The sequence below is a fragment of the Gopherus flavomarginatus genome, chromosome 1, assembly GCF_025201925.1.
Source record: "Gopherus flavomarginatus isolate rGopFla2 chromosome 1, rGopFla2.mat.asm, whole genome shotgun sequence".
Lineage (NCBI taxonomy): Eukaryota > Metazoa > Chordata > Testudines > Testudinidae > Gopherus > Gopherus flavomarginatus.
This window is the reverse complement of record NC_066617.1, coordinates 314,585,619-314,608,214: the sequence shown is the minus strand read 5'-3', so window position 1 is coordinate 314,608,214 and position 22,596 is coordinate 314,585,619. Positions and strand designations below refer to the sequence as shown.

The 22,596-nt window shown below is 45.6% G+C and overlaps 1 protein-coding gene across 7 annotated transcripts in view; it reads left to right on the top strand.

Annotated features, from left to right (window-relative positions):
• The first annotated feature begins 12,713 nt into the window (after positions 1-12,713).
• Positions 12,714-22,596, top strand: part of RCBTB1 (RCC1 and BTB domain containing protein 1) — a 52,749-nt gene continuing 42,866 nt past the window's right edge. For 2 of the 7 annotated variants that reach the window (XM_050948597.1, XM_050948570.1), the window contains exon 1: positions 18,460-18,548. In XM_050948597.1, the coding sequence (XP_050804554.1) occupies positions 18,462-18,548 (87 nt within the window). In that variant the 5' untranslated portion in view covers positions 18,460-18,461. Of the gene's footprint in view, positions 12,857-17,744; positions 17,836-18,456; positions 18,549-22,596 lie in introns of those variants that run through there. The other 5 variants (XM_050948588.1, XM_050948612.1, XM_050948630.1 and 2 more) reach the window with 5 other exon arrangements.

Below are 22,596 nucleotides of genomic sequence, written 5' to 3'. Positions count from 1 at the left end.
TTCTTTCCAGACCAGAAGATTCCAATAAGGGATGTGGCAATCCTACTGCTCTTGGGAGACCCAGCCTACCCCTTACTTCTGTGGCTTATGAAGCCGTACACCAGAAATCTTGAGAGCAGCAAGGAGGGCTTCAACAACAGGCTCAACAGGTGTAGGATCACTGTAGAATGTGAGTTTGGCAGATTAAAGGGTTGGTGGCATTACTTTTTTGGCAGACATCAATGAAGAAATTATTCCCATGGTCATAGCAGCCTGCTGTGCTCTGCATAACATTTGTGAAGTCAAGGGGAAAAAGTTTCCGCAGGGGGTGGAGCATTGAGGTAGCCAGACACCAGAGCTATTAGAGGGACTCAATGGGGGGCTAGTCAAATCAAAGGGACTTTGAAGCAGCATTTTGACCATGAGCCCCAGTAATGCATCCATCTGCAATGAATTGAGCCAGGCATTGTTTACTTGCCACATTGAATGTCTCCTATAATGATTCCTGCTGAGTGTTAAATGTAGTTTGCAAATGTGCTGATTGCTACTTTGTACGAATTTCTGTTGCAAACACACTGTGTAGGTCACAAATAATCACTGTTTTTGTAAGACTAAATTTTTATTAATCAGCAATACACAGATCATTGATGGTGGATGGAGCCCCCCTGTGGGGAGGCTATCCGCCTCTTCCTCCCATGCCCTCCCCACGGCCGGAGCCACAAGCTCCTTTCCCTGCCTGAAGAGGCCCCTCACCCCAGCCACAGGAGCCTTAGGCGGGCTTAAGTCCTGAGCCCCTCCACCTGTCAGGAGGAGCCTTGGGCCACCTGCAGCCTGGAGCACCCCCATCCCTTCGGCTGGAGGAGCCCCAGGCTGGCCAAACCCCAACCCACCTCCCCACCCCCACCCCCGCATGGACCCTGGGTTGGCCGTAAGCCCTGAGCCTTCCCCCTCCCTGACCTAGAGGAGTCCAGGGCTGGCCAAAGCCATGTCATGCCTCCCCCTTCCCAGACCCAACCTGCCCAAGGGAAAAGTGTGTGTTTTGCTTTATTATGCCCCATGCAGGTTCTGGGGCAGCTAAGAAGGTAGTATGTGCCTCTTCAGCCACCCTGGAACCTGCATGGGGCATAATAAAGCAAAAACTTTGCCACCAAACCCTGCAACCAGAGGTCCAGCAGCCACAACAGTGCTGGGGGAGGCAGAGCCTCCCTAGGCCTATTATACCCACTGCCCATGACACAGATTAACATTTCTTACAAGGGACATGACAGTGAGCAGCCCTTTCTGAAGTGAGGAACTCACAGCTGTGTGTCAGTCCAGCTGTTGATATGGAAAATGTCCCTAAGGGGTGGAGTGCAAGGGGTACTGTGACAGGCTGGGAATGTGAGAGGAATGTGTAAGGGGAGTTTGGGGAGGGCAAGGAAGGCAGTTCTGTATGTGTTCCACCTGCGGCACAAATAGGGACTTCAGCAGCTCTGTTTGGTCTTCCATGAGCTTTATTATTCACTCCTGACCCTGTATTATCTGCTCCTGGCCCAGTCTCCTCTCCTGGCTATCAGTTTCTTGTTTATTGCCTCTCTCTATGCTCTGTGCTCACTATTCGCCTGACCTGATGATTGCAGTCCTTTGTAAAACATGTCCTCCTTACTCCTCGTTTGCCCCCTTATCTCTCAGAGGCACTCTGCTGGTGTGTAGGAGATGGCCTTCAAGGGCACATCTACAGAAGCAAAAGAAACAATACACAGAGTCAGTATTGTGTGTGCACTCACAGTCTTGAATCATAAGAGTTATATACATCTCTTTCTCGCTTTCCCTTGGCAAGCATGCAGCACGGCCAGAGCACTAAATATGTTGAGTTCAGCCTTGGGGGTGGGGATGGTGCAAAATGGGACAAAGGGTCTGGGTAGTTTCAGAAGGGGATCAGTAAAAAGGCTTACAGACACTATGCTGAATACTGGTACAATTTTACCTAGGCGGGGGTGATCAAAGCTGAAATCACACTACTGAGGGTAACTGAAAATACAAGGGTGCATTTCCTGCATGTGACCAGCTTCAAACCAGGTCCGTATGCTGCTTTGGTTCCTCCAGAAGTAATTGCCGATTGGCGTGGCAACGTTTCCTACAATGGGGGAAGAAACAAAGCAACTCTGCTAAGAAGTCTTCAGCAGAGGATTGCAGAGTATCTGCAAGAAAGTTTCCTAGCGATATCTGTGGAGGATTCCCAGGAGATCTCGATGTCCATTAACAAACTTTTCCACAGGGCTCCGCTGTGTAGCTGCAGGGGAATGTGAAACAGATGTAAACAGTACTTAGTGTTGTTAACTTCGATCCCTTCTCCTGCGTGCACCATGTAACCAAATAAAGGATACCTTTATGTCATGTAACCATGCACTATCAAAGAAAAATGAGTACTTACTGGAGCTCCCCTCCCTGCTTCAGGCATGCCAGAGCCAGACTGCTGGGACTGGCTAGACCCCTCTGGAGTCACAAAGAGGTCCTTGCTTGCTACGCCACCAGACAAGCCTGTTGCCTGTCCTATATCCTCCTCCAACTTGATCTCCTCATCCATCACTTTGTCCCCTGGGTTGACTGTGCTGGCCACTGACTCCAGTCTCCCCCAAGTATCCACAGGGCTTTTGGCTGTGGAGGTGGGGTCACTGCTGAGGATGGCATGCAGCTCCTTGTAGAGGTGGCATATTTTTGGCCCCACACCAGAGCAACAGTTAGCCTCTTTTGCCTTCTGGTACACCAGCCTCAGCTCCTTGATCTTAGCATAGAACTGCTGCATGTCCCTTCTCATTTATGCCACAAGCAATCCGCGCCTTAGTGTCAAAGTTCCTATGGCTGTATCGGAGCTGTGACTGCTCAGCCTCTTCTCCCCACAGACCCAAAAGATCCAGCAACTCCAGTGTACTCCACATGGGAGTCCATTTGCTGCCAAAAGTCAGCATGGTCAGCTGGGATGATGCAATGTGAGCTGTCCATGCTGAGTAAATGGGAAGTGGAATTTCAAAAATTCCTGGGGCTTTAAAGGGGGAGAGGCACCTGGCTAGAGGGCAGCAGAATAGAAACTGCTTACCAGACTGGTCATGATGAGAATTCCTGGACACCTCCTGGAGGCCACTTAGGGTGACATAAGCAAGCACAGTGGTCACACTGACATTGCATCACTCTAACTTTGTTAGAAAAAGATCTGTGCCGTTCATTGAGGTGGTTTTATTATGTTGGCGTAGCAGGACAGTTAAATCAGTGGGAGGAACTTTGTTATGCATACACCTCCAATGTTTTGTTGACAAAACTGTGTAGAGTGGACAAAGCCTAAGTCTACAATACAATAGTGAAGTCTGTGCAGGCAGAATCCTGTGAGCATACAAAGCTCACTGCAGGACTGGCACCTAAATTTGATAAATAGGAAGGGAGGCATCACATCAGAGCTATAAAAATGGAGAATTGATTACACTCTGGTCTGGCTTCTACAGGGAAATCAAGAACAATTAGTGGCGTTTTGATCTGTTTATATTTAATGAAGTTTAAAAGCCATTATTTACGGATCATGTTTGGTTTGTTTGTTCGTTTGTTAAATGTTTGTATAGGTCTGAGGCTTGTTGTGTCTGTGAGAGACAAATATAATTGGCTACTGCCTGGCAGAGGTTACGTAAATTTTCTCTTCAAATCACTGCCAATTGGGATCCCAAGTACTAGTGTACAGTCCCAGGTCCCTCACAAACAGAGGCTGATCATGCAGTGGTTTTGGATGTGGACTAGGATAAAAACACTAGATTAATTTCTGATGTGCTTCATTAGGGTATGTCTCTAATTTAATCTCTATTATACCAAGCTCTTCACTATGGCTAGGACACCCTAGTTTTACAAGAATAAAAAACCTATCCCACTCCAAACTCTAGATCCTTGGTTTATTTGCCACACTTTAAGCTCTTCTGGGAGAATCTTTGTGTGTATATATGAGAGTGCAAATATTCAGCAGCAGAAAATAGATTAAAAAAGGATAAAACATTTCAGTTATCCCATGTGTCACCAAAAAGCTTGGGAGCAGAAAAAGAAGTACATTCTTGGAGCTATAGAGTAATGATGGCAATGAGGTTAGAAGATCAATTTAGGAAGCAAGCATAATCCTGGTAAATTGTCCCTTTCTCAAAGTCTTTTTGTCATAAATTTGTACAGTGCCTAGCACAACAGAACATGGGCTCTGCTGCTTTACAAATAATAGTAAGTAGGCTGTGTCCTTTTCTCTTGGCAAGTTCCACCTCCAAGGTTAGACTGTTGCAGTGCACTCTATATGGCAGACCCTGGACTTGGAGACCTTCTCGGTATGCTGCAATGTCCACCTACTTTCCCTGGGGAAGAGGGTTGATTGGGGGCTGACTGAGGGATGCAAGAGGCTGGGCTGAGAGGAGGTTGTAGAGGTCCTTCTCTCAAGATTTACAGGTATAGCTCATGTTCAGATGTCCTGTTTTGTGAGCTGTATTACAATGATCAATGATTATATTACATCTACCTGCTGCAGAGTATCTTACATCTTCCTCTGAAGCATCTGGTACTGATTGCTGTCTGAAACAGGATACTGGACTTGGAATCATTGGCCTGGAAGGGACCTTGAGAGGTCATCTAGTCCTGTGCCCTGCACTCATGGCAGCACTAAGTATTATCTAGACCAGAGGTGGCCAACCTGAGCTTGAGAGCCAGAATTTACCAATGTACATTGCCAAAGAGCCACAGAACATCAGCAGCCTCCCTCCCTGCCACCATCAGCTTCCCTTCCCCTGCTTCCAGAGGGCACGGAAGGCTGAGGGGAGGGTTTGGGAAGGGATGGAGTGGGGGCAGGGCCTGTGGCAGAGCCAGGGGTTGAGCAGTGAGCACACTGGAAAGTTGATGCCTGTAGCTCCAGCCCTGGAGTCGGTGCCCATACAAGGAGCTGCATATTAACTTCTGAAGAGCCACATGTGGCTCTGAAGCCACAGGTTGGCCACCTCTGATCTAGACCATTCCTGACAGGTGTATGTATAACCTGCTCTTAAAAATCTTCAATGATGGAGATTCCACAACCTCCCTAAGCAATTTATTCCAGTGCTTAACCACCTTGACAGCTAGGAAGTTTTTCCTAACGTCCAACCTGAACCTCCCTTGCTGCAATTTAAACCCATTGCTTCTTGTCCTATCCTCAGAGGTTAAGAACAATTTTTCTCCCTCCTCCTTGTAACAACCTTTTAAGTACCTGAAACCTGTTATGTCTCCTCTTAGTCTTCTCTTTTCCACTCTAAACAAACCCAATTTTTTCAATCTTCCCTCACAGGTCATGTTTTCTAGACCTTTAATCATTTTTGTTGCTTTTCTCTGGACTCACTCCAATTTGTCTTTCCTGAAATGTGGTGCCCAGAACTGGACACAATACTCTAGTTGAGGCCTAATCAGCGCAGAGTAGAGCAGAAGAATTACTTCTTGTGTCTTGATTACAACACGCCTGCAAATACATTCCCGAATGATGTTCGCTTTTTTTATTTTTTTTGCAACAGTGTTACACTGTTGACTCATATTTAGCTTGTGATCCACTATGAACCCCCTAGATCCCTTTCCACAGTACTCCATCCTAGGCAGTCATTTCACATTTTGTATGTGTGCAACTGATTGTTCCTTCCTAAATGGAGTACTTTGCATTTGTCCTTATTGAATTTCATCCAATTTACTTCAGACTATTTCTCCAGTTTGTCTGGATCATTTTGAATTTTAATTAGGGCTGTCAATCACAGTTAACTCATGCAATTAACTCAAAAATTAATCGCACTTATAACAGAATACCAATTGAAATTTTTGGATGTCTTCTTACATTTTCAATATTGATTTCAATTACAACACAATACAAAGTGCACAATGCTCACTTTATATTATTAGTTTTGATTACAAATATATGTATTGTAAAAATGATAAACAAAAGAAATAGTATTTTTCAATTCACCTGATACGAGTACTGTAGTGCAATCTCTTTATTGTGAAAGTGTAACTTACAAATGCAGATTATTATTTTTTTTTGGTTACATAACTGCACTCAAAAACAAAACAGTCTAAAACTTTAGAGCCTATAAGTCCACTCAGTCCTACTTCTTATTCTGTCAATCACTAAGACAAACAAGTTTGCTTACTTTGATGGGAGATACTACTGCCAGCTTCTTATTTACAATGTCACCAGAAAGTGAGAACAGGCATTCGCATGGCACTTTTGTAGCCAGAATTGCAAGGTATTGTGATAGACCCAGGCCAGTTGGGTATAGCAGAAGGCAGATATACTGGCCACTGGATTAACAGTTTTCTGTTTTCTGACTGACCAGAGCAGGGGCTGCTCCAGGCTAATGAGAACACCTGACTCTAATTAACTTGCAAAGAGTCAGGTGAGACCATTAAGCTAATATGACCACCTCATTCTAATTAAGGCCCTGCTAATACTATAAAAAGGGCCTCACTCTAGTCAGGCAGAGGAGAGTCAGGGAGCTAGAGGAGAGGAAGTGCGGCTGAAGGGCTGGTTACTGAAGATACTCTCAAACCATCGGTAAGGGAGCCCTAAGATAAGGGAGAAGCAGGAGAGCTGTGAGAAAGTGGCTCAGGAAAATGTAGCAACTCTGGCAGTGAAAGGTCGGCTGCCAACAGCTGCTACCATTAGGGTCCCTGGGCCAGAACCTGGAGTAGAAGGCGGGTCTGGGTTCCCCCCAACCTACCACTACAGGAACATCTCCTGGGAGGGGAAGTCAGGCCCCTGTCAGGACAGGAGGCTAAACTGTTCTGAAATAAGCCCCCAGAGACAACGGAGACTGTGGGAGTTCTCTCACCAACCTCCTTGCTGGCCTATGATGAAAAGGGCTCAGTAGACTGTAACCCTGGCCCTAGAGAGAGGATGACTACGTGGAGGGTCACAGTGAGCCACTGAGGTTAACATAAACTGCCTAGAAGTGCAGGACCCACAGGGGCAAGGTCAGAGCTCTGCCACAGTATTTATGTGCCAGATATGCTAAACATTCGTATGCCCCATCATGCTTCGGCCACCATTGCAGAGGACATGCTTCCATGCTGATGATGTTTGTCTTAAAAAAAATTGTAACTGAACTCTTTTGTGGGAGAATTGTATATCTCCTGTTCTGTTTTACCCGCATTCTGCATATATTTCATGTTATAGCAGTCTCAGTTGATGACCCAGCCAACCCATGTTCGTCTTAAGAACGCTTTTACAGCAGATTTGACAGGATGCAAAGAAGGTACCAGTATGAATGTGACATGTGCCCCATAAGGCTTCATGGGAATATGCTTATGAATGTATATATGATATAACTGGAATGTTTTATTCTACATATGTCATGTAACATCTATGTAAAAGTTATGGCCTACTGAATACATTCCTCCTATTTGTATGCATGTATCATTTTTGTACTTGAAGTTAGGAATATTGGCTGTATATTTGCTTAATAGCCTTAGTAAAGCATTTGGTCAGCTTCTTGAGAAAGGAATGGGCAAATTAAGTGCCCAGTCAAGAACCATTTACGCCAACAATGAACTTGAAGATGCCAATCCACATCGGAGCTTTCCCAGGAATGTGGCTTGTCTAGTAAGAAACTCAATCATGCATGGACATGTGACTTGGCCATGTGACTCCAAAACTCTATCTTGGAGCTAGACTTTGCATAGGAAAGAGGAGGAGGTCTCCACCGACAAGAAAAAGTCTACTTAAACCCCTTGGAGACACCTCCATTTTGTCTTTATCTGGCTAAAGAGAGCCTCTCCAGCCCCAAGGATACCTGAAAGAAACTGGAACAAAGGACAGTAACTACAGGGGGTGTGAGTGATTGCTGGACCCAGACTAGAAGGAGACAAGTCTGTAAAAGCAAGCTTACTGGAACTGGTGAGGTTTTACCTGTATTCACTCTTCTTAGACAGAGATTGGCGTGTTCTATTTTATTTTACTTGGTAACTCATTTTGTTCTGTCTGTTACTACTTGGAACCACTTAAATCCTACTTTCTGTATTTAATAAAATCACTTTTTACATATTATTAGTATGTACTAATACCGGGCGAGGGGGAGGGGGAGAGAACAGCTGTGCATATCTATCAGTGTTATAGGGGGCGAACAATTTATGACTTTACCCTGATTAAGCTTATACAGGGTAAAAATGGATTTATTTGGGGTTTAGACCCCCTTGGGAGTCGAGCATCTGAGTGTTAATGACAAGAACACTTCTGTAAGTTGCTTTCAGTTAAGTCTGCAGCTTTGGGGCACGTGATTCAGATCCTGGGTCTGTGTTGGAGCAGACTGGTGTGTCTGGCTCAATAAGACAGGGTGCTGGATTCCCAGGCTGGCAGGGAAAACGGGCAGAAGTAATCTTGACACATCAGTTGGCAGTTCCCAAGGGGGTTTCTGTGATCCAACCCGTCACAATGAGATTTCTAAAAATAGCTACAGCACTTGACCCAAGGTTTAAGAATCTGAAGTGCCGTCCAAAATCTGAGGGGGACAGGCTGTGGAGCATGCTTTCAGATGTCTTAAAAGAGCAACACTCTGATGCAGAAACTACAGAAAATCAACCTTCTGCTGGTGGCAGCTGATTCAGATGATGAAAATGAACATGCTTCGGTCCACTCTGCTCCAGATCATTATCAAGCAGAACCCATCATCAGCATGGAACCATGTTCTCTGGAATGGTGGATGAAGCCTGAAGGGACATACGAATGTTTAGCATATGTGGCACGTAAATATCTTGCAACACCAGCTACAACAGTGCCATGCGAATGCCTGTTGTCGCTTTCAGGTGACATTGTAAAGAAGAAGCAGGCAGCAGTATCTCCTTCAAATTGTAACCAACGTTGTTGTCTGAGTGACTTGCTGACCAAAAAGTAGGACTGCATGGACTTGTAGGCTCTAAAGTTATACACTGTTTTATTTTTGAATGCAGGTTTTTTTTTGTACATCATTCTAAATTTGTAAGATCAACTTTCATGATAAAGAAGTTGCACTACAGTACTTATATGAATTGAAAAATACTATTATTTGTACAGTGCAAATATTTGTAATCAAAATGTGTACAGTGCTCACTTTATATTGTGTTGTAAATGAAATCAATATTGAAAATGTAGGAAAACATTCAAAATATTTAAAATAACTGGTTCTATTGTTTAACAGCATGATTAATTTTTTTAATCATGATTTTTTTTTAATCACTTGACAACCCTAATTTTAATCCTATCCTCCAGAGCACTTGCAACCCCTTCCAGCTTGGTATCATCCACAAACTTTAGAAATGTACTCTTTATACCATTATCTAAATCATTGATGAAAATATTGAACAGAACCTGACACAGAACTCATCCAGACCCCACTCGTTATGTACTTCTGGCATGACTATGAACCACTGATAACTATTCTCTAGGAATGGTTTTCCAACCAGTTTTGCACCCAGCTCCATCTAGGTTGCATTTCCCTAGTTTGTTTGAGGTCATGCGATACAATATCAAAAGGTTTATCAAAGTCAAGATATACCACGTCTACTGCTTTCCCCCTATCCACAAGGCTTGTTATCCTGTCAAAGAAAGCTATCAGGTTGGTTTGACACAATTTGTTCTTGATAAATCCATGCTGACTGTTGTTTATCACCTTATTATCTTCTAGATGTTTGCAAATCGATTGCTTAATTATTTGCTCCATTATTTTTCTGAGTACAGAAGTTAAGCTGACTGGTCTGTAATTCCCCAGGTTGTCCTTGTTTCCCTTTCTATAGATGGGCACTATATATGACCATGGCTTTGATTCCTATGTTTATCTAAAGCTGTATTGTGCCTTGGATTTCAGACAGATGCAGTCAGATGTTTGAATAAACAAGCAATGGTCAATCCTGCCCTAGTCATTTAATTGTTAATAGCACACCATCAAGTTGAATAGACATCCAAAATATTGCCTAAAATCTTTAGCACTATGTCAACGCTACCACTTACCATTGGCAAAATGTATATCGCTCAGGGGGTGTGAATATTCCACCCCCCTCAGCGACACAAATTATATCAGCATAAGTGGTAGAGTGCATAGCGCTTATGTCAATGGGAGAGCTCTTTCTAGTTTTTCAGATATTTTTGCCCTTTTACAACAATTTGAGAGAGAACCATAGCAGAAGTATAAAAAGTGCTATTTTATCCAAGCATGCTCAACAACATTGTATTAGCTGACCATTTTGACACCTTTTTATTCTTCAAAGAGATGTTTAGAACAAGGGAAAATCTATAGGCCATCCTCCAACTGCTGGGCAGCTACAGGTATGAGGGTAGGGGAATAGGATGAGTGTGCTGAGCCATGAGCTGCAGCAGCGCAGAGGCATGCTACTCAGAATGTAGGGCAGGTGGGAATAGTGAAGTACCCTTATTTTGCCCCTTTTATAGAACTATGATACATATTGTACAAAGTTTGCCTTGTGAGGTATCATTTTAAAACACATTATTTGCTGACCATTATTGTCCTGGTAAAAAGTGTAGTAACATTATATATAAAATAAGATTCCACTATATGATACTATTAAACCATGTTCTGGAGAGCAGTCACACACCAATTCCCTAGAGACAAAAGGCTAATCAATGTCTTAGCCAGGTGTCAACAAGATCAAGTGGACCATCACCTGATTCAGTGGCCATTTTTCCGCAGGAAACAGGGTGTAGGCAAAAAGTCTACATTTTGACAAAGAAGCACCTTAAAGTTCCTGTCCACACAGACTTTCCCAAGATGATTCTTGAGCAAGACAAAGTGCTCTTAAAGGAGAGGGCAACCACCTCAAATCATCATTCTGTTTCTCTCTACTAATGGCATCAACACTTGAAAAGAAGCAGCACTAGGCTAGGGGGAGATCCTGACTGAAGGATTCAGCCAGTTAAGACTCTTGGAACTTGTGGTGAGAGACCTTTGCTTAAAACTCACTTAGTTTGTTAAGTTATATTAGTTGCATTTGACCGTTTTATTTCCTTATTTGTAATCACTAAAAATCTATCTTTCTGTAGTTAATACATTGGTTTTATATAAACCGGTCTGTTTGTTTGGGAAATTTCATTTGGGATAACAGGATTTATGTATATCATTTTCTATTAATTAAATGATGGACTTTATACGAGCTTGTAGTGTCCAGAAGGTCACGAGGCAGTACAAGACATTCATTTCCGGGGGAAAGTCTGGGACTGGAAGTTTGCTGGTGTTGCCCTGCAGTGTAATTCAAGTCGCTGGCTATAGCACTTCTACAATATAGCTGAGTGCAGGACTGCCCAGAGGATTCAGGGGCCTGGGGCAAAGCAGGGGAGCTGCGGCGCTTGTAATCACCCAGTGACAGTCCGGGTCTTTGGCAGCATTTTGTTGGCGGGGGGCCCTCATTCGCTCTGCATCTTCGGCAACACTGAAAGGCCCCCTGCTGCCGAAATGCCGGCTGAAGACCTTGACCGCCTGTGGGGGGCCCAGGGCAAATTACCCCACCTGCCCCCCCCCCCACGGGCACCCCTTGCTGAGTGATTTACATGTTGGAGGCTGTGAGAGCAGACCCTGAGTGCTTGCTCTCTGTTAAGCAGTGAGAAAGGCTCCTTATGTTGGAGAACTGAGGGGACAAAGCTATCCATCAGTCCAGATTGTTCCCTGTGTAATGTTGCTGGGTTTTGGTGTTACAAAACGTTAACTTTCTAAGTAAGCAAACACAATGTTGCTGAGCTCTGCTCAAGGTAGAAGGTGGCTGCTAATTTACCACTGCAGAGGAAGCCAAACCGCCTTCAGTCTATTTGCTTTTGCCCAGGCTGTTTGCATAGCAGCCCAGGAGCAGAGCGGGACCTACTTGCAGAAAAGGCCACATCACTGCAGTGCACTTTCCCCACTCAGTTACTACAGCAGCGGGGCAAAGGGCTGGGCCCAGCCAAATGCCAGCAGTTGCTCCAGCCTCACTCTGCTGTCTGACTTGGGGCAGGGCCAGCTACACGCCTGCCCAGAGGATCCAGGGAGCCTGGGGCAAAGCAATTTTGGGGGCCCTTCTATTAAAACAAAAGTTGCAATATTATAAAATACTATATTCTCGGGGGAGGGGCCCTGCGGGGCTGGGGGCAAATTGTCTCTCTTGCCTCCCCCCTTCTAGGTGGGTGCAGAGAGAGGCTGGCGCCGGGGCTGCCCCGCAGTCAGACGGGCTCCGTAAACGCCACGTGTAGGCACAGCACCTACCCCCGGTTCACGCCCCCATCCACCGCCCGCCGGGCCCCGCCTTCACTCGGCCCCACCCGGTGTCCCGGAGCCGCCGCGGCCAGGGAGGAAGTGGGAGCGCCCCTCCCCGCCGGGCAGAGCCAGGGTTAGGCTCGCGCGGGGGGAGGGTTATGCCCCGGGCGCAGGCTGCCCGCGAGCGGGGGCGGTGCGGGGATATTGCTTCCGGCTTCCGGCCTATGTGACAGCGGCGCCGGCGGAGAGCGGCTCCCTCACTCTCCTGCGTTAGGCGTGTCAGAGCCCGACTCTGCCGGCCAATCAGAGCGCGGCGCTTCAGGCTTGTCAGCTTCTGAGGCCGGGGCAAGTATCCAGTGGGCGGTGAGAGCGGGCGGGGCCTGACACTGTCCGCGTGAGGCCTGAGAGGAGGAGTTAAGTTCGTTGCACCCGAACGGGGAAAGGGGCGGAGTCTGGCACACGTGACGAATGTTGGGTTTCTCGGGCCCTCCCGTCATATGATCTGGACCGGTCGCGGCCGTGTCCCGCGCGCTCTTCGCCTCCTGCTCCGCGCGCTGCCGGGGTGGCCCTGTCCAGGTGCCTCGTGGGGGGTTCGGGGCAGCAGCGACCCTGCCCCCCCGCCGCGGGCCGGGGCTCGGCCGGGCAGGACGCTCCTCGCTCATCTCCAGGTATCCGCGGGGCTGCGGGCGGCTCCGGCTTCCTGGTGCCGCTAACGGGACCGGCGCGGCGCCGGTGCTACCCACGGGCGGCCCTGAGCAGGGGTATTACCGGGGGGCTCCCTCTGCACACAACACAAATTAATAGGCGCCCCCCCCCCGCACACACAGTCCCCGAGCGTGGGAGGCAAGTTTGTAGAAATTTTGGTGGTGCCCAGAACCGGCCCCCCAACTCTGCCTCCACCTGCCTAAGGACCTGGGTGGGGCTTCAGGGGGGAGGTCTGGGGTGCAGGTCCTGGGCTGGGGATTAGGGTGCAGGAGGGGTGCAGGCTTTGGGAAGGACTTTGGGTGCAGGCTCCGGGCTGGGGGTGGGTGTGCAGAAGGGGGTGAGGGCTGCAGGCTTTGGGACGGAGTTTGGGTGCAGGCTCTGGGCTGGTGGTGGGGGTGTAGGAAGAGGTGAGGGGTGCAGGCTCTGGGAGGGAGTTTGGGTGCTGGGTGCAGGCTCTGGGCTAGGGCAGGGGGTTGGTGTACAGGAGGGGGTGAGGGGTGCAGGCTTTGGGACAGAGTTTGGGTGCAGGCTCGGCTGGGGGTGGGGGTGTAGGAAGGGGGAGGTGGTGTATGCTGGGGCAGAGGATCAGGCTGCAGGGGAATGAGGGGTGGGGATGAGGGGTTCATGATGCGGGGGGACTCAGAGCTGGGGCTGAGGATCAGGGTGCGTGGGGATGAGGGCTCTGGCTGGGGCTGAGGATCAGGGTGCGTGGGGATGAGGGCTCTGGCTGGGGCTGAGGATCAGGGTGCGTGGGGATGAGGGCTCTGGCTGGGGCTGAGGATCAGGGTGCGAGGGGCATGAGGGCTCTGGCTGGGGCAGAGGATCAGGGTGCAGGGGGATGAGGGTTGGGGCTGAGGATGAGGTTTTGGAGCGTTGGAGAGGCTCAGGGCTAGGGCAGAAGAGCAGGGTAAGGGCCGCCTGCCTTGCTATTAGCGGATGGCAGGGGCTGGGACCCTGGGGCAGCAGACAGCAGTTCTGCCGGGAACCGATCTGCGAGCAGGCAAGGACGCGGCAGAGGGGGGACGCAGGGGGAGGGGTGGAAGGCGGAGGCCAGGATCTGCTCTAAGCAGGGACGTGGTGGGGGGAGACCTGCGGGGGCCAGGGCCAGGGGAGAGACCCTGCTCCAAATATTGCTGGAGCAGGGCACCCGGCCCTGAATATTCCTGGAGCCCTGGCACCTCAAGCACATATAAGCCGCCTCCTATGTCCCCGAGCTGCGCGGGACCCTAAGCAGCTGCTTGGTTTGCTTCTGCCTAGCGCTGACTGTGGCCTGGCAGCTGCTCTGGAGGGCAGGGGGAGCGGGTGGGAAGCAGGTTTCACTCCTGGGGGTTTCGGGGCGAGGGGAAGTTTGGGGTGATGGTGGGGAGAGCGTGGGAATGGGGTGACTGGGAGGGTGGAGTTAGCTGCTGAGGGCAGAGCCTTTGACCGCGGGGTGCTCTCTGTGGGTGCTGACACCCCCCAGCCCCCGGCTCTGTGTGCGGGGCTGGTTGTTGCCTGGTGCCCTGCCTGTAGCTCCCTCCCGGCGTTGGCTGCCCTCCCCAGAGGTGGCTACATTTCAGCAGTTGCTGTGTACAGAGTTGGTGTAGTGCGCTTTGGCTCCCGCTGGCTGGGATCTGGTTGTTACAGGTGATCAGTGCTCTGGAGTGACTCCTGGGTGGGCGCAGCGGTGGAGCAGGTTGAATGGACTGTATCTGGCGGGTCAGCAATCGAGGAGTGTTCTGTCTACCTGGGGTCTTGGGTGGGTTGCCCCCTCTTCCCAAATTTGTGCAGCAGACATGTGAAAGGGGGTGTTGGCTTTGAATCTGAACTAGTTTTTGCTGTTTCTTGGATGCTCAAGTAAAACTTAGGAAAAAGGGGGAAGAAAACCAGTCCACATAGCTTTGTGCTTAAATTTATGGGTGAACAAGCATGTTAATGCCCAGGGCTCTCTCCCAAAGACTGCCGCAAAAGAAAAGCAAGAACTTGGGTTCGTATGATATAGTTGACTTAAACCCTGAACTCAATGAAATTCAAATTGAAATTAAGGCTGACACTCTGCCTAGGGCACTGCAGCTATCCTGTATTGTGTAGCCATTTTAGCATATATGGTATAATCAGGCCATGCGTGTTCTGAGATCTCCCCGATAAATAGAGAATTGTGCTACCTTGGACATAAACAGGAGTGAGTTAAAGATGAAGTGATGGCCTTTACCCTTTCACTACACTGCAAGACTGAACGTTCTTAGAGTTTGTAATGCTTGTTTGAATTCCTTGCACTTTTCTGGAATGTGAATGTCTTATGAAATCTCTAATTTTTTTGGGAGTATCCTCCGCTTCCCTCACTGAATTTTAAGTACTGCTTCTTCTGTTCTCTCCCTCTTCCCACTTTACCTTTTTCTCCATCAAGGACCTCAATTCTTGTACCCTTCTTTGTTCAGAGAACTCCACAGGATTGTTCAGTACTTGCTAATGCATCTCCATAGATGGGTGGAATAAATGTCTTCTTCACCCTTAAGGGATGAATGTTCTGTGAAAGCAGTACTCTTAATTTATAAAGGAATAGGCCAGGAATCAAACTGGGATTAGCTGGATGGCACTGCAGAACACTAGTAAACTAGCTTCTAGCAGAAACCTGAGTAATACTGTAGTGATTACCTGAAGGAAAGATCAGGAAATGCTTAATGTATCAGAACGCTCTACTAGGGGAATGTTTTCTGAAAGGAGAAGGTACTTCATTCAGTACTGAAGAGAATAAAGCCGGTAAATAGTCACAGAAAGGTACTTGACACTTAACAACCATGTTATTTTGCTGTGATATGTTATTTCCAAATTTGTGTAATAAAGAAATGTCATAATTTAGAGTGCTGCTGTTGTATAAGATAATAAACCATTATATTTACTGTACTGACTCTGCACTGTATTAGTCACTATAGAGGCATATAACTTTTTCCCCAAAGAGTCCTGTAAGAGTGTAGGGTTACAAAAGTCCTGGGAGTTTGTTCCCTTGTTCCTGGTATGCAAGTGTCTTAAAATCATAGAAGATTAGGGTTGGAAGAGATCTCAAGAGGTCATTTAGTCCAACTCCCTGCTCAAAGCAGGACCAACACCACCTAAATCATCCCAGCCAGGGCTTTGTCAAGCCAGGCCTTAAAAACCTCTAAGGATGGCGATTCCACCATCATAGGATTCTTACTCTAATCCTATGAGCACAGATGCTTTTAAAATTAAATAGTGTTTGCTTTCTATAGTGCTGGTACTTAGATCGGTAACATGCTCCAACCTTCTTGAATTTTTCATTTATGCTGGAAGTTTCCTTCACAATAGTTCTCCCACCACTCATTTCCCTACCTCTGCTAGCTAAATATTTTTGTTCAGCTCATCCTCTTTTGTAAATAATAGCGGGGCTTGCTTTTTTTCCTGCTCTATGGAAATAGAAAACTAATTTCTTAAGAAATTTGGACTTCGGAGATTTCTGCAATAACTCTGTGTCTTCAAGTGACATCTCTGATGCAGTGGTTGTTAACCAGCACCTTCCATCTATTGTAGTCGTGACAAAGTTGTAAAACTTCCTCAAGTGGGTAATTAAGGTTTTCAGATGCTTTCTAATGTAAACCCTTAGTCTAAGGAATAGAATTTTTTTTTCATATAAAAGTTTTTGGGATCTTACTTTTAAAGAATCTTAATATAGAAGTGAATGCAGAGGTGACCTGTAAGATCATCTGTATCATTATAGCTTTCATTGCACATGAAAGGATCCTAACACATTAAATATGAAAAGAGCCTTGTGTCTCCCTCATATTTACACAGCAAAGGCTAGGAGAAGTCTGGGGCCACGCAAAAGTTTTTGAAGGAATGTAACATAACAATGGGGATATTGCACCCTTCTAAACTACAGGTAACCATAAACAGACACCTGTATATTTTGAGAACCAAATCCATCATTGACCTTCTTGGGAAAACAATCCATAGAAGGGACAAACAATAAGTTTAAAATGACTTCCTCTGTGTTTAGCCAATTTGAAATAGATATTGTCTTTGGAGCTGTTTAGGATAATTGGTCTGCTTCAGAAGTAATGATAATTCAGCTAAACAAAAATCAGCATATTGTAGCCATAAAACTATAAAAATGTTTGGCATTCATCGTAATACTTAAGTACTTTACATATTTAAAAGTGTTAAAACAGTTATAATTGTTTATAGATACTAACCTAGGATCTAATGATGACCCCATTTTATCTATCTTTCTGGCAATTACTCAAGGCAAATAGTTAGGAATGTTTAATCATTGTAAAGTTAAACTCCTTCCCCAAACTGGTTAGTGGAGATATTAAAAAATAAGGCAGCAACGTGCAAGGCAGTTATTACAATACAATTGTAAGGCCTATGTTAGGGACACACAAGAAAAGAGCCTTAGACCAAACATGTACACTTGGAAAGAGTACAAATTAGTGGTATAGGAGAAATTGCATGCTTTAAAAAATATGATTCAAATGTCTAATGGCAGTCTTTGTGTTCTTATTGCTGTTTTTTTGTGCTTATGTTGCTATTATAAAATTGCAAAAGTAAGAAATGCCAAACATGGCACTGACACTCTTTAAGCTTGAATTTTCACATTTTTATTGGTGCATCCCTAAAAATATTACCTTGAAACTTAATTCTTTTAAAAAATTGGTTAAAAGTTTGTTCCTGCACTTGCTCTTGAGTTCCTGTGCCAACTCTCATGGTTTTACAACCAGATTTTCCTGTTTTTGTTTTGTTCTGTTTTTTTAAGATGTTTCTTTCCCTTGTTAGTTTATGAAAGACCTATACAACTAGTGGAAACTGACTAAATTTCTGATCCTGCACATTTTTTCTCTGCAGATGCAGGGCTTTGCCTGTAGGAACAACTGTTGCAGGATTGGGGTGCGGCTGAGGGAAACAGTGGAAGTGGCTATACCCAACAATACACTAGCAAATACTCCAAGTAAATAAATTTTAAGAACAGAAATATTTTTCTCTAAACTTGTTCAGTTTGTCCTCTTGAGTGTTACTTGTAATGATAGTAAGTACACCATTTTCATGCAGAAGTGTGTTTAAATTGATTGTGTCCTTTGAAGCATAGTTTGTTTAATCTGGATTATAAAATAATGTTAGGAATAATTTTTAAAAAAATCAATTGAAAGCATTTTGTAAATATTACCTTTTATTGACTTTATAAGGGGATGGAGAGGGAATCTTAAATGTCTAAATGATCCTTCTCCACATCCGTGACAATCAGCTTGCAAAATGTTGTTCTTAAAAGCAAACTAATGAGGAGAATTCATGAGCAGTTCAATCTGTTCAAATTTGTTCAATTTGTACAAACCTGGATATCTCTTCCCCCCTCTCCTCCCCTGCTATGTTAAGGATGCTGGATTTAGCTTATTTGATGTTTTTAAATTTTTATATTTTCAGTACGATGTATAAAAGTTTCAATTTATTCCCCACCAGTCTCCTCCTTTTGTTTGGTAAACACTTTTGTTCATTTTTTTTGTTTCAGTGGAGCTGAAATTAACCTGGCTCTTTGTTTTTGTCCTTGTTTGAGCACTAGTACATTGGATCATTTCAGAGATGTCATCACACCCCGGGAAAGGGGTTGACGGACTTATGGTCCCTCTGCTGGCTAGTTCTGCCATAGTGGAACACACAGCATTGCAGGTCCTGTATACTCTTATTTTAAGTTGTTTGTCAGTGGACCAGATAACAGGAATGAAAATAGATATTTGGAATCCAGAGGACATTGCTCTTAATTATCATTGCTTGCCATCAATTTAATCTTTTGAGAGGGCCTAGAAGTGAAAATACTAACTTGTTCATGTGCTGTTTTTCCAGGGATATTTTGGTATAGTAACTTTTAAAATGTGCACTTCAGGGATGCTGAATCTGATCCACGGATGAAGTTCAGAATCTTCTTAGCTCCTCCTTAAATCTGACCTCTGCCATGATGCCTTCAAATCCTGCCCTGTCTGTTTTCACTGTTTTGTCTTCTCTTATATTTAGAATATAAGCTCCTCCGGGCAAGGACTGTCTTTGTTATGTTTGTATAGTGTTTAGCACAATGGGCTGAGGCCTCTAGGGGTTATCTTTTTGATGAAAGCGGACCTGGAAAAGACAACCAAATAAGGTAGTGTTATCCTGTTTCACATTTTGTGATAGTATGGATGGATTCTGAATGATGAACAATCATTCTTATGCTTTCGTAGCTGTGTAGTTTCCTCTGGACTGCAAAAGTAATAATAAATGATTTGCCCAGAGAGCCTTGCACAGGAATCTGAGGTTATATTTAGAACATGGTGAGGGGTGGGACAAAAATAATATATTGCAAATTGTCTCGTTCCTGGAAGGTTTGCTTCCCCCGCTGTCAGAGAATTCAGAACCTAAGTGGGACATTGCTTTGATAACAGGTGTAACAGTAAGCTAACATCTTTCCAAAGCAAGTTTTTATTCCCCTGTATGGACATTTTCTACTATCTTTGGAGAGGAAAAGAATGGACGTATGATCAGGTTGGGAATTAATTTTCCTTCGACAACAGAAGAACTTGTAGTGTACGACTAACAGATTCTAAAACAGTTGGGTGCTCTTAAAGCTGACAGAGCAGTAGGTCAGATATTGTGACATAATGAGCTTGAAAAGAAGTTTGATTAATTTAGACTTAATCAAAAACAAAAAGAGCCTCTGACATTAATGTAAAAAATGCCAATTCATAACAAAATATTGTAACAAATTGCACCATCTACTGGCAATAGCTAACCACTGCAGTGGAGTAGGGGTGGGAAACCCACCATAATAAAGAATACTGTACTCTTGGTATCATCTAGCAGGCAGGAAGTCGTTAACTAGGACATCTGTGAATTTTTAATTGGTCACTACATTTCAGAGAGATTTGAGGATTGTGAATTGGTAAACACAATTTCATTACAGCAAATGGTCAAGAAAGAAACTAGAAAATTTATAGGCAAAAGACTTGTGTGTTGGGAGGAAAAAAGAATTCTTGAAACTATTTTAAGTAGTATATTGGTAAGCCTTGGACAATCAGTACTGTAGAGTAGCCAGCATGGCTTCAGGTAGAGGGAAGTCATATTAGAATAACCTGTTGAAGTTCTTGTTAAATACACCACTATGGATGAGAAATACAATGACTATAAGAGAGCTAGATATTTTTAATTTTTTTTTTTAAGTATTTGACAAGATCCCATGTCAGAGATCAGTGGGTAAAATCAGATTATATGGTGTGGAATAGAAAATTAACCTGAAGATCAAGAAAGAAAAGGGAACCTGTTTTTGTTTTTACCCACAAAAGCTTATGCCCAAATAAATCTGTTTAAGGACTCCTTGTTGAGTAAGGTATGGTATCTTTCTTGCTTGATACTCTCAAGTGGGATACATAAGGAGTCCATCTTAGGACGCTGTTCCCAACATATAGTAAAATAGGCAATTATGATTAATAACACATCTTAATGGCCAATGAATTTTTAGTCCTCCTGAGAGTGCATGTTAGTCACACTGGTGTCTTCAGTTACTTGCTACAGTAGCCAGAAAAGAAATACCGATGTTAATAGATTTCACTTTAAAATAAGGGTTTTTAAAATGAGACTTCCAAATTTACAGTTAATGTTAGGAGTAGTACAGTTAATAAAAAAACAGTGTAGCTGTTCTTTAAAATATTTTGATCATATAGGTGGTAGCACCATTAGATGGTAAATAAAGTGGTCACTTGTAAAAATATTAAGTTTAGGACCAAGGAGCTAGACAAAGGCTTAGTCTGCAGGGGGCATGGGGGGTGGGGCTGCACCCAAGGTCTGTGGGGGGCAGGAGCAGGCTTGGGGGGGCAGACGGGAACTACTCCCCCAGCATGAGCTGGCAGAGTGGGTTGGGGCTGGGTGACTCCACTTCCCGCCACCCAGTGATTGCAGGGCGGGCTTGACCTTGCACTCATAGGGTGGCGGGAAGTGGAGTGATCTGGCCCCAACCCGCTCCACTCTGTTCTGCTCCCTTGCCTCCCAGCCTTGGGACTTGTGGGGCAGGAGGGAACTGCCACCCAGCACTCACCGGTGGCTCAGCTGGGAGCCATTGGAGTGGGCTGGGGCCAGGTTGCACCACTTCTCACTGCTCAGTGAGTGCAGGGCATGCCCAACCCCTGTTGCAGTCCCCCGAGATGTAGTTCGGGGGAAGAGGTGGGGGCAGGGCTGGGGCGGGGTGGGAAAGGGTGGAGGTGGAGGTTTTGGGGTGGGGGCTTTGGGAAAGAGGCGGAGCAGGGGCGGGGCAGCTTTCCTGGCGGCTCAGCCGGCCGGGGATTGGGCTGGCCACTGGATCAGCACACATCCGCAAATTTCCTGGTGCCCTACACAGCTGCGTAGTTTGCATATGGGTAAGGATGGCCGTGGGGACTTAGCTTTAATTTCATTCCATGACAAATCTGTTTGTAACCTCTTTTCCGTAGCACTTCACATCTCTGAGTAGATTCCAGGTCTTGTATTGCTCAAGCTTATCTGTATTCCTGTAGTGTTCACCTCCAGTCTTCTTACTTCTGTGTGCCAAATAGAGTGCGCACAAGTGTCTGTGTCTTGTATCGTGGGTAGTTAATCTGCAAATATGCCAAGTAAACTCAGAGGTCAGCCATGAATTGCTAGGAATTTTAAGTGTATATTAACACTGCAGAAAAAGATCTGTGGAAATAAGTCTCTGCGTCCAGATTAGCCAGCCGGAGCACGTGCTACTGGGCTTAAAATAGCAGTGTAGACATTTGGGCTTGGGCTGGAGCCTAAGCTCCAAGACCCTCATTTCCTCCCCACCTCCACTGGGTTTCAGAGCCCATCTGCAGCCCAAACATTTACACTGCTGTTTTTAGCCAGGTAGTGTGAGCTTGAGTTAGTTGACCCAGGTTTGGAGACTTGCTGCTTTGAGTTTTTGTTTTTGTTTTTTGCAGTTTAGGCATACTTTCATAGACCACGATTTCACAGAAAGCAACATGTTCTGTGTTGAAATTATATTTGTTGCTGTGAGCCTCATAACTCAAATACATTTAAAGGTAGTAACTCATCTACTGAAGAAAGTTTTTAAACCCCCCCCCCGCTCCCTCCCAAAAGCTTTCCTAATGGCTTGTCCATGGAATATACATAATTGACAAATTTGTGCATATAGGAGGAAATCCTAATAGAGTGAGGCCAAAAGGATCTGTTATGATGATCTAGTCTGACTTCCTGAATAACACCGGTGAACCCAGCATTCCTGACTCAAAATCCTCTGAGCTAACGAGTTCATCATGTTCCTCTCCCAAAGCATGTTGCTGAACTAATCTTTTTGTCTATCAGTCTTAAAGCACTTGTAATGTAAAACAGTGGTTTTCAAACTTTTTTTCTGAAGACCCCCGTTAAAGAAAATTGTTGATTCCCACAACCCAACGGAGCTGGGGATGAGGGGTTTGGGGTGTGGGAGGGGATCAGGGCTTGGGCAGAGGGTTGCGGTGTGGGGGTGAGGGCTGCGGCGTGGGGCCAGGAATGAGGGGTTCAGGGTTCAGGGTGTGGGAGGGAGTTTGGGGTTGGGGTGGGAGAGGGTGTCAGGGCTCTCGGCTGGGGGTGCAGAAAGGGGCTTCAAGTTTGTGGGGGGCTGGGGCAGGGGATTGGGGCAGGGGTTTACTTGGGTGGCTCCTGGTCAGTGGCACAGTTTGGGTGCTAAGGCAGGCTTCCTGCTTGTCCTGGCACTGCA